At 44.5% G+C, this 20192-nt stretch overlaps 1 protein-coding gene across 1 annotated transcript in view; it reads left to right on the top strand.

Annotated features, from left to right (window-relative positions):
- VANGL1 (VANGL planar cell polarity protein 1) overlaps window positions 1-20192 on the top strand; it is a 61753-nt gene that overhangs the window by 15676 nt on the left and 25885 nt on the right. The window contains exons 3-4 of the mRNA XM_007525512.2: window positions 6444-6576; window positions 12332-12939. Of these exons, the coding sequence (XP_007525574.1) occupies window positions 6444-6576; window positions 12332-12939 (741 nt within the window). The remainder of the gene's footprint in view (window positions 1-6443; window positions 6577-12331; window positions 12940-20192) is intronic.

Below are 20192 nucleotides of genomic sequence, written 5' to 3'. Positions count from 1 at the left end.
TTAAAATACAAAAGTTCTGGCCCTGCTAGAAAATAGACAGTGTCCATGTCAATGTACCAAGCCTCCATTTTCTACAGGATGGAAATAGGATTCGGGGCTTCTCTTCATGTTCTGGGCCATAAACAGAGAAGGACAGCTGAGTAGAAAGCACTTCTGGCCTCCTTTTTCTGTCCCAACAGTCACACTCCACGGCTCTACACTGCCATTTCCTCAGGCCTCCTGGGGCCCCAGCAATCGATCCTGTGATGACTCTTAAAGAGAGTGTAATTTTCAATTACAACCCCATGCCGGACTCTCAGTGCCACCCTAGGCCATGACTGATGATAACACAAGCTGAGACTTTAGTAGATTAATGAAGGAATGTTATGGAGTGACTGCCTGGAAAAGCTCTGGGTGAGGGTGTGTGACTGAGAAAGACTGAGTGTTCTCCAAGGGCTCTGTCATAAAACTATAGGGCCTGAGTGTATATGGTGGATGCTTTGACGGAGCTAAGATGTCAGAGGTTAGAATCCATAAACAGTACATGCCAAGGGAGTATTTCCTCAGGGCCTAAAGAGTAGTAATCTGTAGTAGCTCTTCTCCACAGATGTGTGTGCAGACCTCACTGAGGCCCAGCATATTGTATCACCAAAGGAGTGTTCCTGTAAAGATTGTAGGCTCCTCACTTACTGATTTGTCCTGAGCATGAATGGAAGAGTTAGACGGGGAATGTTAGTAGTAACTCTAGATCAGAAAAGGACAATGAAAAGGGCACCACATTTGATATGTCAGGTGATCATCTTTGGAGGACTGGCTGAGCTCCAAACAGATGACAAGTGGCTCTTTCCTAACAAAGAGGCTATAGCCTGGTTTTGTGATGCCAGCCATCTTCCGAGGATACCCGGTTAGCTTGCTAGGAAAATGGTGCTGACTCCAGCCAACCTCACTTCACCCAGTTCCTTGAGCTCAAATACAGCATCTTCCAGTTTAGACAGTAACGACTACCTGGAGTGCTCTCTGGGGTAACCCAATCTTTATTCCTCACCTTCTCAGCAGCCAGCCCTCAGTGTTGGGAGGTGGTATTCATTTTTCAGAGATAAAAGCCAAGTGCAGAGAGGCAACCTTATTTGCATGGTGTCATAAAGTTAGTTGGTTCCCTGGGGAGGTTAGATGGTCCTTCAGGTCTTTACCTACCCTAGGGCTGTGCTGGAGGAAGAGCTGCAGGAGTTAACTGGTAGGAAAAAAATATGGGGAAGTTCATGGCATTAGAATGCTAGCTGCATTGTCCACAAGAGGACTGGCTGCACAGTGAGGGAACATGCTTTTTTCAAGCCTGCTTCAAATTCTATTCAGATTCCATTTACACTGGAGCATAAAATTCTTCCTGAACCATCCATCATGGAGAGGAAGCAGACATCCAGGCCTGGCAGTCAGAGTGGAGAAAGGACAGGTAATGGGGTGGTGGTAGTAGAGGAAAGGGAGGAGTAACCGGTGGGGCTGGCTTTCCCCAAACAGAAATAGAGAGACAACTGAAACAACCAAATAATCTCCCCAGGAAATGCTGACTGTAAGTGAGGAATGGTAGGGGACTTGACAGGGATGCTGACTGCAGTGAGGGGGGTTTATTGCAGCCCCCAAGGGATTAGCTTTAGAATTGCCTAAGTGCTTATGCTTACATATACACATACAGGTACAGACACATGCCCAAAGCTCTTGCCAGCTACCGCTTGCTCTCCCCACCCCTCTCAAATAATACCATGTGTGAGTGTGCTTGCACGCATGCATGCACGCACACACATGCACACACAGAAATACTTCCCTTCTATAGGCATATGTTACATGAAGACACAGTTCAAGTCATGGAGATAACATAGTGGTTTTGCAAAAGACTTTCATGCTTGAGTCTGAGGTTACAGGTCACTTCCCAGCATCACCATAAACCAGAGCTGAGCAGTGCTCTCATTTAAGAGAAACAGAAAAATTAAGACTCAGAGATAAAAATTCCAGTGGCTGACATACCTGCCCAGAAGAGACACATGGATGACTCAGACCACTTAGGCAGAGTTGGAGAAAACTCCCTTTTCAATGGTCTGTAAGCTTCACTCCTTATTTGTAGACTCTACAGGCTCTGTGAACTGGGTTTCCTTGGAATATTTTGAGCTCTTGGTAGAAAGGGGTGAACATTTGGGCACCAGTTACACTCAAGTGATGGCTCTTGGCTCTGAATAGAATGCCCTGACAGGCAGTGTTTTTGTTGGACTTTACTATTTACTTCTGGCTCAGAGAGCTTCCTTGGGCAGCAGTTCAGGACCAGTGGTTACAAAAGCTGTTGGACAGGTCTTGTTCCCTTGACAACGGCTACCAGCACAAGTTGTAGCCCACTCTGAGTTGACAGGACAGCTTTGCATCCATCCTTCACCTTGACTGTGTGACAGGCTGTTGGCCCTGGTATCTATTGGTTGTGACTGGATTAAGTCACAACATGAGACCTTCTTCCAGCCTGGTTCACTTAATACTGTTGTATTAAAGAGACCATTGTGGAAGTGCTGGGTGGTAGTACACCTGGTTGAGCACACATGTTACAGTGCACATGGACCCAGGTTCAAACCCTTAGTTCCCACCTGCAGGGGAAGGGAGAAGCTTCATGGGTGGTGAAACAATACTGTCTTTCTGTCTCTGTCTCTCTCTCTCTCTCCCCCCTCCCTCCTACTCTCCCCTTCCCTCTCTCTTTCCCCCTCCTTCCTTCTCCACCTTCCCTCCCTCCTTCCAGCATTATTGCTGGGGCTCAGTGCTGGCACTATGAATCCACTACTCCTGGTGGCCATTTTTTTTTTTTCCATTTTATTGGATAGCACAGAGAGAAATTGAGAGAGGAGGGGGAGATAGAAAGAGAGCGAGAAAGACACCTGCAGATCTGTTTTGCTATTTGTGTAACATTCCCTCTACAGGTGGGGAGCTGGAGGCTCAAACCCAGATCCTTATGTGGGTTCTTCCATTTAGTACTATGTGTGTTTAACTGGGTGTGCCAGTGCCCAGCCACCAGTATCTCTCCATTTCTATCTCTCTTCCATCTCAATTTCTCTCCTTATCTATTCAAAATACATACATAAATAATTTTAAAAGAGATCCCTGTGCATTCCTAAGTTGTGAGGCTGATACTTATGCTCACAGCTCCCACTCCTGAGCCCCTGCTGCACACAAGACCTTCTCTCAAAGCAGGCAGACTTCTAAGCAGGTCACTTCAGCAGCCTCTTCCTTCAGGACAGTTCTGGTGGGAGAGCCATAGGAAAAGCATTCTGACCCACCTGCATGCTGATCACCTGGGTGCTGGAGAAAACACAGATCCCTGTAGTTTTCCTTCTGGACAAATCCTCCTGGGGTGGGGCCAGCAAGACTGCACAAAACCGTCACCCCCTGCGTGGTTTCTCTACACACTCAGGTTTGAGAAGTGCTGCTTTAGTGGAGGAGAAACCTTCCCAGGCTATCCGATAATCAGTCCATATCGGGTTTCCCTGGAGTGCTACCAGGGGAAGTGTGAATCTTATGTGGGTTGCTGTGGGACCCTTTAAGAGCCAGCAGAGGCTGTTTCCTGTTCTGGGTGGTTCTCTACCTGCCCTCTGCCCTGGTCATGTACGGGCTCCAGGAACTGGCACTCAGTGAAAGCAGTTTTTGATATCCAGTGGAATTTGTGCTGTCATGAGATTTGACCCATGGGGCTAGTGAATAGACAAAGGGCTCATGGGGACATGTGACTTGGCTGGTGTCAGGGAAGATGACTGAGGTGAGGGGGGCTGGGGAGAGTGGGGACAGTAAGAAGGAAAAGATGCTGCTTCCCTCTGGTTGGGGATAGGTGATTCTAGTCTGAGCAGTTCACTCAGAAGGCTGACCTGGCACTTAATTGTCATCTCTCACCATGGATCTCTTTTGAGACAATGGTCTCTGGCAACCCAGAGTGGGGAAAACCCACTTTATGATCCCCAAGGTCACAATCTAGCCAGAACTCCTAGCAGAGCTACAAATGCTTGGCTCATCAGGGGTGGGAGTGTGCATTGTGAAGATGAATATTAAGAATGCTTGTGCTCACAGGGACCTAGGTTCTAGCCCCTGGCCCCCAACTGCAGAGAGCAAGCTTCTCAATCACTGAAGCAGTGCTGCAGGTGTTTCTCTTTCTCCTCCCCTTTCAGTTTCTTGTGGAGAAATTGTGAGGAGTCTCACAAAGCACCCTGCATTCCTGATACTATGGCCTATCTTCATAATCATTGTTTTGCCTGAAAAGTCCCAACCAATCCATTCCTTTGATCTATCTTCTTTCTACCCTCCAGACTCTCCCTGCTTGCTGGGTAATATTAATCCTATCAGTTAAAACCCTTGCAACACTTGCTAAGGAAGTTTCTACCTTCCTAGCTCCCTTTTGCCTTTCTTTGCCCCTTTCCTAGTGATTTCCATTTCCGACTTGCCACTTCTGGGTCTGCCCTTTAAAAGCCTGGCCGCTCTGATCAATAAAGACATTGCATTGCCCCACCACGAGTCTGTACCTGAGTCATCTCCCTCACACCCCCACACTAGCCCGGCAGTTTTTGTTCTGTCAAGTATAAGAAAAATAAAATAAAGCAAACATATTCTTAAAAGAATGCTTGTGCTGCAGAACCTTCAAACCAGTGCAGGGCATCGTGGATGAATAAGACAGTGGGGACAGATTTGGGTTCAGACCCTGAAGTTCTACTCGCTCTGACTTTGGGAAGTCATATATATCTTTGAACCTCAGTTTTCTCATCTGTAAAATGGAGGCTGAGTCTGGCCTCACAGGGCTCTCACTAAGACTGATTGAAGTTTGTAAGATAAAGTATGTAGCAAACTGCTGAATGAATGTGGTAGGCATGATGGGGTTGATGTTGGGAGACAAACCTTTGGTTGAACAAGCAGGGGCTGCTTCTCTGCCTAGTTAAAACAAATGACCTGAGTCACTCAGCTCTCCTCTCTTTCTCAGCTTTAAATGAGCAATCTTATCAGTCTGATAAACTACACTCTAGGGACTAGAGGCCGCTGCTGTCATTGCAAGTCTCTGGGTCTGGGGCAGCCTGCAGGCTGTTTGAAGGAATTGACCGAGGCTTACTCTAGGAAGGCATTGATAAGATAGGTTTTGACCACACCACAGGAGATCTGCTTGTGGTTTTGTTTTGATCTCCACCGGGCAGCTTAGTAGTAGATATTTGTGGAGTTAAGGGTGCTTGATTGTGTTTTGAAAGTTCCTTTTGCAACTATCTCCAACTTGCATATACCCTGCTTCACAAAGTCCAGTCACAACTCTTTGTTCTTAGCTAATAATTAACAGCAAGGAGACCTACTGTGCATTAAGCACTTACTCCACTCCCCTGCTGAGCTCTCTGTGCTCTTATCATGATCCCCATTTCACAGATGAGAAAATGGAGGTTTCCAGAGCTTGAATAACTTGTGTAAAATTTACATCTGGTAGGAAAAAATAAAGCAAGCTTGATTTGTCTTCAGAGTCTGTGTGCAGTGCTTTTGTGCAGCCTGGGAGACCTGGGGAGGAGGGTAAGTATTTGAAGAAGAGACTGATGTCAAGGCAGCTTTGGGGCTAGAGGCTGAGGGCTCCTTTTGTGGGAGCTCCTGGATTGACTGTTCACATTTAGGGTGCGAATAATAATTTGCATAGGTGGCTGATGTTCAGTTTGTGACCTCTGAGCTTTGCACAGTGATTGATTCCTTTTGTAATTTTAAGACTGGCCCACAGTAGGGGGGCTCTCACACTCACTCTAGAAGACCACCCAGGAAGTCATATAAAGGAAGCAATAGCTTGTTTTTCTTAACAATCCTGAACACACACACACACACACACACACACACACACACACACACACCCTACCCCTCAGTGTCCTTTGTCATAGCTCTCTTGTTTGTTTCTGTGGGTATCTGAGTTCAGCTTGAACCTATGGGAGTGCCTTCTCATGCTGAATCTGTAGGAATGATTTGTAAATGATTCTCTGTACTGGTTTAGAATTTCCATTCTTCTTTTTTTGCCCAAAAGTATAGGGTGACAGTGTGTCCCAGATTTTTTTTTTTTTGGACAGACCAAATGTTAAATTTTTTGTTGTTGTTTCATCCCAATAAAAAGTCCTAGAAGGTACAAGTTAAGCCAGCAATTTTTTTTATATATGTGCCTTTACTGCAGAAACTCTGAAATTCACAATTTTAAGCTTTGTGGTATAGGTCTGTTAATAGAGGCGTATCTGTCTTTGTTTTAAGTCTTAAAATAACAGAAAATAAGTAGAGGGTACATGTTACATAGGGTGCAAAGAAAGATCAGCTCACTCCTTAATGGGGGGTGGCAATGGGTAGTTATTGACATTGTATTTGCGCACGTGTGTGTGTACACTTCCTAAATCCGAAGTGGAATTTATAATGTATAGTGCAAGCTGAATCTCTTGTTCATTTTCTTTTCCTAGGGAAAGAAATAGAGAGAGACACAAATCACCCCGAAATAAAGATGGCAGGGGATCAGAGAAATCTGTCACCATCCAAGCTCCCACTGGAGAGCCCCTGTTGGCAAATGACTCCACCAGGACAGAGGAAGTTCAGGTAAGGCTCAAAGGCAGGCTGTAAGCATGTGGCCAATTGATCAAGCCTCTCTGCACTCAGTGTTTTTCTAAGCCTTGTTGCAATAGGCTCTCTTGGGTTTCTGTCTTTATTTTTCTAGCATGTTAATTAGTTTTATCTGTGTCCCCTGGTTTCTTGTTGTTGTAAGGACAGCCTGCCCCACCATTGGCTGGCTTGGCAAATTATTCTACTGTGGGATTCGCTGGGCTGCTTTGAATGGTGTTGACAAGAAGCCAGCAAGACTGCAAAGCCAGAAGGCAGAGGAGGGAGAAGCTACAGGCTACAGGCTTTGAGACTCATTCCAAAGTGGAGCAGTAGAAGAGATAAGAAACTCCCTCTCCAGAAACTCTTAAGTCCTGTTGGGGAGAAAAGCAAAAGGGTAGGATAATCTACCTGAATGTCATCAGGCAGGGGGATATGTACTGAGATGGCTGGGAGGGAAAGAGAGATGAATGGATCTGACCCTGAGTCATGCAGACAAGACATGGGATGGAGGGTGAGTGGCATTGGAGTCTGTGTTCACCAGGAGTGTGTTTCCTCTGTGAGAGGAGCAGATATGAATTATTGCTCAGGAATCGGAAAACTAGGTTTCCCTGGGACCTACAATGTTTAAGAAAAACTGGGAAGTCATATTTTATGGGAAATCACCCCATGATTAAATAGTGGCCTTGTCTTTTTTAAAACACATGAGTGTGTCTCTTTGGGTTCCACCTACCTGGCTGCCCACCTAGTTTAAATAAACATTTGAGCTCTCAGCAGAGCGTGTTTGGACACACTCTACAGCTCCTGAAATATATGCAAGTCTAGCCTGGGCCCCAGGTAAATCATATGCATATATAGCTCTAAAGAGATAGGATTGCAGATAAGCACATATCTGCAGCTATAGGTATGCACTGGTATGCATTTATAAGCAGACAGATGGACTGAAATTAGAATTCCACAGAAGGCACAAGGTATTCTCAGAACTCAAAGCTACAGTTGTGGCCTGGATGCAGGGATTATTCAATGAGAAGTAAATGTCTCTAGTACTTATGGTGATACTGACGGTCAGCTCTGGGAGGGCCAGTGCAAAGGAGGATTGAAGGGGTAGTTGGATGGTTGAATATGTGGGGCCAGGGGCTAGTCTTAGAGTGGGACCACCCTGAATTGCTCCAGGAGGACAGTTTTCTTCTAGATGTAGATTGAGAGGTACTGCTGACCCATTGCATGACATTTCTTATCTGCAGCTTCCCTACATCTGGTATGTTTACACTGGGAGGACATAATGGGAAATGCATTGAAATAGACATTTAAAGGCTGTACTGCTCAGTAGCTATGTGACCTCAGCTACAGCCTTTGTGGACCTTGTGTTTTTTGTTTTTTTTTTCTTTCACAGTCTAGGTGACTAGATTAGAGGAGTTTAGATCTTTTCTTCTTTTTTTAAAATTTATTTATTGGATAGAGACAAATAGAAAAGTGGGAAGAGGGGGGTAGAAAGAAAGAGAGACAGACACCTACAGCACTGCTTCACCACTCACAAAGCTTTCCTCCTGCAGGTGGGAACTGGAGACTCGAACTTGGGTCCTTGCACATTGTAACATGTGCCTTCAACCAGGTGCACCACCACTCGGCCCCAAGAGTTTAGATCTTTTCTAAAAAACCTATAGCAGAGAGGACACTTTGGACACATACTTTTTTTTTTTAAGACACAGATCTGCACATGGTCTTAAAATGGACAAGGGCTGTGCTGTACACAAATCGTGTTTGGACACACTCCACAGTTCCTGAAATACATGCATTGTCTGGCCAGGGCCCCAACTAAGCCGTTACATGTACACAGATAATGTGTGTGACAGTCCATAAAATGGCTATGATATACTAGTAATAGTTATTTCAGTATTGATTCTCAACTGAATATTAGGGCCAGTACAAACATGGAACTCAGTAAGTGCCTTTCTAAGGATGTTGCAAAGTTGAATTAATTTATGTTGCCTACAGACTCACCTTACATTTAAATAAGCTGTCTTTCAAGTTTTTCCCTTATTGATGATCTTCTTTTAATTAAGTCATACACCAAGGGAATAAACAGATCTTGAGTGTGTAGCTTGACATAATTTAACTGCTGAATAAACTCATAATCCATATGTCCGTCTGTCTGTCTGTCTGTCTATCTATCTCTGCCATTCTAGAAAGTTATCTTCTTCCCAGTGTGGTCCTTTCCATCTCTATCCACACCTTTCCAAGGTAAACTCTGAAAGACAGCAGGGACAGAAAGAGAGAGGAGAGAGAGAGAGACAGATTGAGAGAGAGAGAGAGAGAGAGAGAGAGAATTTAAGAGAGAGATCCCATAGATGCAAAGATTCCCAAATGTAGTGGGAACCAGGAGCTTGAACCTGAGTTGTGTGCATGGCAAAGTAGGTGTCTGGCAAAGTAGCCAGCTATCTTAACTGGCTCTAGTTTGATTTCTGTCAGTGTAGATTAGTTTTGTCTATTTTAGAATGTGATATAATTAGAATCATACTCTTTTGTTGTAGACTTTTTTTCACTGAGTATAATGATTTTGAGATCCAGTTACGGTATTTTGATAAATTTCAACAGTTGATTAGTTTTTGCTGAGTAGTAGTATATGAATGTCTTGCATTTTTTAAAAAAAATATTCTTTTGTACTGTTTGAGCTATAATGATTAACATTATACAGGTCTTTTAATTTTTTTTAATTATTATTTACTGGTTGGATAGAAACAGAGAGAAATCAAGGGGGAGGGGAAAGATACAGAGAAAGAGACAGATTCACCTGCAGCACTGCTTCATCCCTCATTCCCTGCAGGTTAACATGTGCACTCAAACAAGAGCACCACCACCTGGCTCCTACACAAATCTTTTTGTAGACATGTTTATTTTGGATAAAAACCTGGGAGTGGAATTATTGACATATTATTAATTATATTTAAATGTATATGGAGCTGTCAGACCTGTTTATACCATGTCGTGTCTCCACCACCAACCTTTGACATTTCTGGATGCTTCTGGCTATTGTCTTAAACGGTGATGTTTCTTTTGGTGTGTGATACTTCAAACTTTCTAAGCTGAAGCACCATTTGCTATTAAGCCAGGAACTTCGCCTCCTTAACTACTGCTTCTTCTATAGCCTGTGCTTTTAATCAATTAGATTTTAAGGTTATTTGGTTGTGAGATCTCTATCTTGCTGGTTCAATTATTTACTTAAACTACATGTTTGAAAATTGTTGTTTTGGAGGCCAGGCAGTGGTGGGTTCAAGCCCCCAGTCCTCTCCTGCATGGGGGAAGCTTCGTAAGTGGTGAAGCAGTGCTGTAGGTCTCTCTCCCTCTCTTTCTCTCCCTCTCTCCTTATCTCTTCTTCCCCTCTCTATTTCAGTTTCTCTGTGTCCTATTAAATAAATAAATAACAAAAAATATAAAAGAGGGCCAGGTGGTGATGCACCTAGTTAAGTGTACACTCTACAGTACACAAGGACCCAGGTTCAAGCCCTTGGTCCCCACCTGCAGGGCTACAGCTTCATGAGTGATGAAGCACTGCTACAGGTATCTCTTTGTCTCTCTTCCTTTCTACCTTCCCCTCCCCTCTCAGTTTCTCTGTAACTCTAACCAATAATTAATTAACTAACTAACTAAATATATATATGAAAATTATCTTATGCTTTAGTTTCTCCCAACTTGTGCCAATATCTGACTGCTTTCAGAAGTTAAATGTTACACACAAATCTTTGAAGCAAACCCTTTGGACTCTATGAGGCTTTTCTTTTCTTTTCTTTTTTATTAGTGATCTAATAATGATTAACAAGACTGTAGGGTAAGAGGGATACAATTCCATTTAACTCCCACCACCAGAGTTCCATATCCCATCCTCTCCATTGGAAGGTTCCACTCTATGAGGCTTTTTATTGTCTTCTTTCTCTGTTGTTGCTTTGGAGCAGAGTCAAAGTTACAAGTGAAATGGCAAAATCATTTAAAATCCTAGCAACTGGTCTTGTTAAATAAAGACTCTGAATTTTCCAACTAGAAATAACCTCAGAGTTTAAAAAGAGAAAGAATGCAGGGAAAGAAAAGACAGATTCACAATCCTAGCTCCTCCTGGCCCTTGATGTTTAGTTTCCCAGAATAATGTGTTTCAGGGAGGATTTTGAACTATCCTGACCATAGATGCTTATATTTGGCTTAGTGCTCAGAGAGAAATTTTTGTCAGAGATTGTAACTATTTGATACTGATACTTATCAAATATGTCTTGAAACCATTGCAGAAGTTTTAATAAAAGTATGTACTGGTTACTCCTAAAGTTTGATTTGTACATAGCAAGAAGAGTTCCCTCATTATGCGCTATGCTCTTCAGAACTGCTAGATATTCTAATAATATTCCCCACTTCTGGAAGTTGGACTCTGTATGCCTTTATAACCCAGCCACTAGTGGAGGGAAAAAATGCAAAGGGAGGGTTTCTTTGTATAAACCCAACCCCCCCCCCCCCCCCCATGCCTGGGCTCTCAGAATCACTTCTTATAGCCCCAAAGCCCCAGAGCCTTGGATGCTCTCAGGGACTTAAGCATGACATAATAATGAATCACCCAACCAACATCAGGTTAGGTCATGTTTTGTTTTCCCTCTGCTTGAGAAGGAAAATATATGACAGTTCTGAAAACTGTCAATGAAAATTTTTTCAGGTTAAATGGAAAAAAAAAATCCTAGGACAACAAAATAGCTCACATAGATAATGTGCTGTTTGGTCATATGTATAACCCAAGCTTGAGCCCAGTCCCTACTGCATTGAAGAACACTTTGGTGCTGTGGTCTGTTTCCCTTCCCCTTCCCCTTCTTCCCCTTCCCCTTCTTCCCCTTCCCCTTCCCCTTCCCCTTCCCCTTCCTCTTCCCCTTCCCCTTCTCCTTCCCTTTTTTCTCTGCCTCTTATCTTTTTTTTTTAATAGTCCTATAGAACTATTAAGGTAGTTCACTGGTATAGTGCAACTGTTTTGCCACAGATGTGACCCAGGTTATGTTCTGCCCTCGCTGCTTTGGAAACTGGTTCTGTGGTGCCATTCCCTCTGATTCTTTTTTCTTTTAAAAATTATACTTTATGGAGGTGGTGTAATGGTTTACAGTAAAGTCCTTAACACATAAGTACAACCTTTCATCTCGTCTAGAAGACACTCACTTCCTCAACCTAGGTCTCCTCCCTTCATACACCAGGATCCTAATGCCCCCTTCATTCTGCCCCTCTCCCTACTTCCCCAGAGTCCTTTGCTTTGGTTCAATTTACCATTTCCAGTCAAGATTTCTCCTTATATTTTCCCTTACCATCTCATCTCTTTCTTCTTTATTTTTATTTTTTGAGATAGTGATAGAGTGAAAGAGACCTCAGCACCAGAGCTTCCTTCAGTGTGGTGGGGATCCAGGCTCAAATCTGGGCTGCACACATGGCAAAGCATTGCACTATACAAGTGAGCATTTACACAGGCCCTATCTCTATTTACCTGAAAATGTTGGCCTGCAGTGTTGACACCTGAAACAACACAATCCTGTATATAAAGAGTCAAGCTTTCATTTTCTAGGAATCGTGTGTGTGTGTGTGTGTGTGTGTGTGTGTGCGCGCGCGCGCGCATGTGTGTGCGTGTGTGCGCGTGTGTGCACACCTGTGTGGCTCACTGAGGTGGGCCATCTGTCAGTGTTTGCTTTGTGGCTTTCCACTATTGACCAGCCATGTCTTCACCTTCTTGTTTTCTTGCCATTAGGATGACAACTGGGGAGAGACCACCACAGCCATCACTGGCACCTCAGAGCACAGCATATCACAGGAGGACATTGCCAGGATCAGCAAGGACATGGAGGACAGTGTGGGCCTGGACTGCAAACGCTACTTGGGCCTGACAGTGGCTGCCTTCCTGGGACTTCTAGTTTTCCTCACCCCCATTGCCTTCATTCTGCTGCCCCCCATCCTGTGGCGGGATGAGCTTGATACCTGTGGCCCCATCTGTGAGGGACTCTTTATTTCCGTAGCATTCAAGCTTCTCATCCTGCTCATTGGAACCTGGGCACTCTTCTTCCGCAAGCCCCGAGCCGACATGCCACGGGTGTTTGTGTTCCGGGCCCTTCTGCTGGTCCTCATCTTTCTTTTTGTGGTTTCCTATTGGCTTTTTTATGGGGTCCGCATTCTGGACTCTCGGGACCGAAACTACCAGGGCATTGTGCAGTATGCAGTGTCCCTGGTGGATGCGCTCCTGTTCATCCACTACTTGGCCATTGTCCTGCTGGAGCTCAGGCAGCTGCAGCCTATGTTCACGCTGCAGGTGGTCCGCTCTACTGACGGCGAGTCTCGCTTCTATAGCCTGGGACACCTAAGGTAAGAGGGGACATCAGGGAGGTGGGAGCGACTGCTTATCTTGCTAGAAGGCAGCAAGCCTTTGTGTGATAGATGAAAGGTGCCAAGGACCAGAAGCCAGGTCTTCTGACTCTTTCGGCTTGGGGAGGAGTTGCAGGGAGGTAGAACTGATACATATGGACTTTCTTGACTTCTGGATGAAGTGGGATATTTGCTTCCTCTCATTCACATTGGGTTTTCCTGGGACTGCTCTCAAAGTTGTTGGTAACACCCACAAGCAGTGGGGACAGGATAGATAATAATGTCTGTCAAACATGCCCCAGTGAATGGTGGGCAAAATGTTCAGCTGACTTCCTGAAATGGCACATCTGACTTATTCCATTATCCAAGTTTTTTTTTTAAGATGATTTATTTGTTAACATGCGAAAGAGGAGAGAGAGAGAACACGAACCAGTCTATCTCTTAGACACTCACATGATGCCAGGTATTGAACTTAGGACCTTATGCTTTTAAAATCCAGTGCTCTAGTCACTTTGCTACCTTCTGGGTCACTCAGTGGGATTAATCATTCCTCTTTTTTCCACTCTCAGAGGAATCTTGGTTTGTGCAGTGGGTTACATAGTTACCTTAATGTCCCATCAGTAAAGAATCAAATGCAGATAAGAGACTCCAAATGTTGTAATGGTTGAATGTTTCAGGAATGTATGCAAGAGGTGGTTGGAGATTGAAATGAAATGCTTTAAATCTATGCCTGAAATATATTTCATGCTTGGAATAAGAGAAGTGATAATTTTTAATTTAAATTTTTGTTTACCTATGGTGAGGATTTTATAGGGTTTGTTTTGTTTTCATAGAACCTCAGATGTAGGTATTACAGAGAAAGACTTCAGAGTTTAGGACTTTTTAAGCAAGACAATATGATTAGCTTTACTCAGGAGTTACCTGAAGCCAACCCTTGAGTTAATCTTTCAATGATGGCATGTGTTACTTTGTGTTTAGTAAGTAGTGTGGTTTCCATCTGTTTTCTCCAATAAACTCTGAAGTCAAGGACTATGCCTTACTCATCACTGCAACCTCAGTGCCTGACCTGGAATGTAGTACACAGTTAGCACTCTGGTGAGTGAGTAGCCCAGGATACCTGACTTGACTCTCTCCTTGAGCTCCCCTGCCTCCTTGGACAATATAGCTGATACATGGGACTTGTGTTGGTACATGGCACACACTTAGTTTTTAACTAATTGTAGCTATTACTGCTGTTGTAGTAGGTAGGGCAGCTAAAATCGACAAGGGCACCTTCATGGACATCAGATTGATGGGCCTTGTCATCTACTTGGTTGGAAGTCACAGAAGTGGCCCAGTCCTGGTTTGCTGATGGGTCACCCCTGCCAAACTTTCTTTGCTGGCAGATACCCTCTTTCCTCTGGTTTGGATCATACAGCTGGAGACTGGGTGACTGAGCATTCGAGGCTGTAGCCGCTCCAACCCTGAAGGGGATCAGTGTCTCATTAACATGTCCTTCTTGGCCAAGTCAAGTATTTCCAGTCCTTTACAGATATGTGGGAGTGCTAGAGCTCTGATGGCAAGTAAATCACTGCTGACTTACTCATCTCAGCATGTTCTTTCCCCTTACTTCACATTGGTGAGTGATAAGCAGACATGTCTTAAGTGCTTGCTAAGTGCAGAACCCAGTCTTGGACTCCCACAGACCCAGGGATAATTGTCTTCTTCTAAACTTTCTTCTAGGACTTGTGAAGCTCACAGTCACTTGGTAGAAGACTTTGACACCCCTGTACAGTGGACAGACACTGATAGAGGCCTGGGTGTGGGTGGTGGGAGCACAGGGTAGTGGAGAATTGCAGGCAGTAACATCATTAATACCTAGTGAGAAACCATCGGCCTTGGGGCAGGACAATTTTGCTAATGGCTCAGGAGAGGAGAAATCTATCTGGCTGCAGTGGAGAGAAATGATATTTGAGACTGTAATTGTAAGTAGCCAAGATACAGGCCAGTAGTGAGGATGCTGTAGTTTGTGGGGGAGAACTCAGCCCACCTGTGGAGGAAGGCCACATAAGTAGTCCAGCCTGGTGGGGCTTCCAGAGGCTTCCATGTGGCACTTCCCCCTAAGACTGGTTGATTTTTGCACCCTGGATTGAGGGTGGAGTGGGTAAACAAGACAGCCCCGGGACAATATGTCTGTGGTATGGCCAGAAAATCAGCAGTAGCCCTTGCACCTCACCACCTAGCTTCACTGGCCGTATGGCAGGCCTGGGTGGAGGAAGCAGGACAGATTCTCTGTATGACCTGAAAGCTTGCTGTGAGCCTCTTATGGTTATCCAGCCACTGCCCAGTCTTTCTTTGCTAGCCCTGAAACTGCTGGCCCCAGCTGCCCAAGGAGACCCAAGTGTGTCAAGCTTTCATCAACTCAGTGTCTGTCTTTGGACACTTTGTTTTCTGCCTCTTCCTGCCATTATAAGGCCCTCTTATTTGCTCAGAGAGACACTGATGGTGGGGTGGAAGATAACTGGGATAGAGCGCCACTTCTCACACATGGAGCCCTCACACGTGCTGGCCTCCCTGCCCATGTGACAGCCACTCTTGTTAGAGCTGGGGCAGCATGGCCTCTCGGCTGGCACCATGTGGGCTCCCTTACCCACCAATCCCAGAGCTAAATTTGTCCTCAACCCAGCAGTGAATGGATGTATCACCAGGCCAGAAATATAACTTCTGAGTCCTTTTGTAAAGTTCAGCAACAGACAGACAGAAAGGAGAATCAGAACAGAGAAAGACTGAATTGTAGGGTTCAGGGTAGCAGGTCTTCCTGCAGTGCCAGCCAGAACCGCAGGCTGTCCCATGCTCTCTTGATGTAAAGCTGTTCCTGGAGCAGCCACCTCTAGGGTTGTACGTGTGGAACCATGGCGAGTTCTTTTTCTGTTTTGTTTCCAGAGCTGGCTCTGTTGAACTGACCTAGCTATTTTTGAGAATTGTCAAAAGAATGCCTTTCTTTTAGCTTCTATAAGAAAATACACTCTGTGTTAACTCTCATAAAAGTCCACTGCAGGGCCCCTGCATGTTGGCAGGAATGGGGCTCTGGGCTTGTATGAAAACTTCCAGAGGCATAAAAGGTTATTGTTGTACAAAATGAGATGCTGTAAGTAGGTTAGGGTACTTCCTCACCATTGCTTGGTGGTTTAGAGATTATAAAGGTCTTTTCAGAAGCTGGGCCACTTGTTCTGTTCCTTGCTGGGGTGTGGGCAGGTGGTATGGGATATGTCACCTCTTATTGGTGAAGGACAAGCTCAAGGTCCCAAAGAACCAGCCTCCTTCTTCTGGATCCTTTTGTTCTTCAGAGCATACTGAGCCTGACACAGTTCCTTTGTAATTCTCTGCTCTCCTCTCATTTTCTCTTTCTTGGTTGATTCTTACTGGAAGTTGCTAACTTTCTCGTGATTTCAAAGATTAGTAAATTTATTCTGACTTATTTTTGGAGGAAGAAACCCAGCAGAAAAGTGAAAGGAGACTAAAGATGACATTTAATTACTCTAGTGAATAACTGTTCTCCATTGATAGCTCTATAGGAATATCTGGATTTAGAAACTAGAGTAATTGATTGGCTCCAAGATGCAAAGCAACAGTAACAAATAACAATTAAGGGTTACGTAGTCCTGGGACCAGATGGTGCAAAGACCTGCTGAGTTCAAACCTCTAGCCCCCACCTGGAGGGAGAATCTTCATAAGCTGTGAAGCAGTACTGCAGGTGACTCTTTCTCCTTCTCTATCCCCTGCCTCACCTCCCTCCCAATTTCTCTTGTCTCTATAAAAAAAAAGAGAGAGAGAGTCCATTGGGATTAGTGGATTCATTGTCTAGGCACTAAGCACCAGAAATACCCTGGTGGCAAAATAATAATAATAATAATAATTTTTTTAAAAAGGGGTTACATGGTCATTACTGCCTACCAAGTACCATTTCAACTTTTCTTCTTCTTTCCCTCCTCCTTCTCTCCTTCCTTTCCCCCCTCCTCTTCTTCTTCAATATAAAGCTCAGTTAATCTTCACCAGTCCTGCAAGATAAGCTTAATTACCATAATTTCCAGATGAGGAAACTGAGGCATGAAAAAGTTAAGCTACACAATTTGATCCTGTGGGAACCAGGACTTGAACCTGGTTTTCTAGTTCTCAGCACAGTGCCTCTGGAAAGGTGTTCATGTTCACACCCCTGCGGTAGGGGTGCATGAGCCAGCTTGTCAGCATTTTTTTTTTGAGTCCTTACCAAGAGCCAGCTGGGTGCTAGCTATTTTAGTATGCATTTTCTATGCCTTTGAACTCAGTGTATTAGAGCTGGGAAGGAGGGAAGAGGATTGCCAGTGGCAGCTAGCTTACACTTTGTGGCCACTCATTCACTCCATTCCTCCTTTCATTCTATCCATAAGCTAAACCTCCTCAATGGAAACACTAGAGTAAGTTGGAACCTTTCTGGCCAAACACTTTTTTAACATCCTGTATGTTGCACTTTGCAAAGAAGACCTCTTTGAGCTGTGTAAAACCACCCTCAAACTTAGTATCTTAGCCTAGCATTTTACTATTTTGTTCTTTGGCCTGCAGGATGGACTCAGGTGAGGATCCTTTACTGGCCTGTGGGCCTGTGGCTGCAGTTACAAGTTGAGCCAGTCAGGCTGGGCTTCTTCCCACTTACTCTCTGCTCCACTTCCTTCCCAGAGGGCCTCCTGCCTGGGGAAGAAGTCCCTTCATTTTCAGGGCTCCCAACATCTCAGCAGCAGAAACTTCCAGCTCTTTTAGGCCTTAAACTGAGGACTTAACACTGCATTCTCTTGATTAAATATAAAGTCAGCAGCTCAACCAAGATCTGAGAGGTTTGCAAGGGATGGGGAAGGTACATTTATTAGGAGCCAGGACATGGCAGATTCCCTCCAATAGCTCAAGCTCTTCTTTAGAGTCTGCTTACTCTTCCCATATAGCTCCCAGAAAATTTGATCACTGATTATTCTTCCTCAGCTATCACAGAAGTAATGTATTTCAAGTGGGAGAAAGAACTCCTGTAAGGAGGTAACTGAACTTCAGTGAGAAGTGATAGCTAATAATCAGTCAGCAAGGTGAGAGAAACCCCCATGCAGATCTAACCCTGATTTCAGCCCCTGAGTAGCGTGTCAGTTCACAATGACACAGGCTGTGATGTGTTCACATTGCTGAAGCTCCACTGTACCTAACTAATTCAAGTCAGCAGACTTCACTCTCGGGTTTCTTTGCCTGCTTGTTTCATCAAGACTTCAAGTATCTTGTAAGTTGGCCTTTACCTTTGATCAGATGGTCTGGTGAGTGATCACAGACCCAACTGTGCTTCAGAAGAATTTGTTCCTGGGTTGCTTTGCACACAGGGGAAGTTAGTGATTGTAGTGTTGTTATGCCGAGTTGAAACTGATGGTCGGCCTGCATGTGTTCATCTGCAAAATTCACAAGCAGAAAGGAGGTGCATATTAGTATAGGGCAATGGAGGCAAGGCCATCCTTGTTATAAAGTGCCTCATGGTGTAAGTGGTGTTTCCAGCTAGAACTCACTGAGTATTTGGGTATTTAGCAGAGACTTTTTAAATTTAGTTTTTATTAATAAAATGAAAATATTGACAAGACCATAGGGCAAGAGGAGTACAATTCCACACAGTTCCCATGACCAGAACTCTGTATACAATCCCCTCCCTTGAAAGCTTTCCTATTCTTTATCCCTCTGGGAGTATGGACCCAGGATCATTATGGGGTACAGAAAGTGGAAGGTCTGGCTTCTGCAATTGCTTCATTGCTGAACATGGGCATTGGCAGGTGACCCATACTCCCAGCCTGTCTTTCTTTCCCTAGAGGGGCAGGGCTCTGGCGAGGCAGGGCTATTGCCTCCTTATACCCTAAGACAGCAGGAACCCTAACTCCTTCTCTGTAAAACCCATATTTCTTCCAGTGCTGAAACCTCCAGTGTAGGGCTCACTTTCCTGCATGCTTCTCTCAATTCATACCAACTGATAATGCATCAGCTGACCCCAACCCAATCAGTGCAACCAGTACCATCTCAGCATGTTTCACTTCGGACTGCATCCAGAGATGTCAGGTATGGAATGTCAACCCTTCAGCTTCATTACTCTGGTGATAACCTTTCTTAGCTCATAGGACTTCTTAATTCCATTTTGAGTGGTGCACTTCTTAATAAGCCTCAAAACCTAGATATAGACCAGGGCCCATGAGATAGGGCACATGTACATGTATCCACAAGTTAGGGAAAAACATATACCTTAAAGCAAAAGTGCACAATAGCAGAGACTTCTAAGCAAAGTATCAAAGCTACAACTTGGTCTTCCTTCCTGCTTATAGTAGAATGTGAATTTAAGGAATTGTGAAGCAAACAGACAAAAAGAGAATTAGAATTGACAGGTTTGGAAAATGTTAGGCCTAATGTAAAAACAGTAGCAACACCATGGGTGGTTCTAACATCCCTTTTGATCAGGAAATAGGTGTAGAGAAAAACCAGGAATTCTGTCAGCTACCTCAGGAAAAGCCAGAAGTAGAGTTGGAATTATTCCAGTAGGTACTCTTGCCAGGTGGGACTAAAGGAAATAGAGTAGTGAGGTTTGAAGGAAGCTTGTGAGCACGTATTATCTTTCATGAGAAGGGAAGACTGACTCCAATGTGATTCAGAGATCATCTGGGCTGCTCTCCTAGCACAGGCCTAGGGACACAGGTCCTTCTCACAGGCCTCCCCTCAGAAGATGCAATGTTAATGATGCTGTGCTCCCTACCTGGTTTCAGGAGGCCAGTGTCAAGATCTAGGGGAATTTGCCTGGCTAGGTTTTGGACTTGCTTAGGACCTGTCACTCCTCCCTACTCTTTTCTTTCTAAGTTCTTTTTAGTTAGAATGAGAATCTCTGCCCTCTGTTTCACTGTGGTATTTTGGAAGCATGTAACTGGTCTAGTGTTGGCAGATTGATGGATGCAGGGTTCTGTCTGTGGACGAATTGTCCTCACCTTGATTTAGATGAATATATCTTATCTATTGGTATATGGCATTGAAAGACTTTGGACTTCAGAGTTGATGCTGAAGTGAATTAAGACATATAAGATTGTGAATCAGGCGGTAGCACAGCGGGTTAAGCGCAGGTGTCAGAAAGCACAGGGACTGGCACAAGGATCCCGGTTCGAGCCCCCAGCTCCCCACCTGCAAGTGGCTGGTTTCACAAGTGGTGAAGTAGATCTGCAGGTGTCTATCTTTGTCCCCCTCCA

Source organism: Erinaceus europaeus, chromosome 11 (genome assembly GCF_950295315.1).
Source record: "Erinaceus europaeus chromosome 11, mEriEur2.1, whole genome shotgun sequence".
NCBI lineage: Eukaryota > Metazoa > Chordata > Mammalia > Eulipotyphla > Erinaceidae > Erinaceus > Erinaceus europaeus.
Note: the sequence above shows the minus strand (reverse complement) of the source record. Positions and strands in the feature narration are given on the sequence as shown.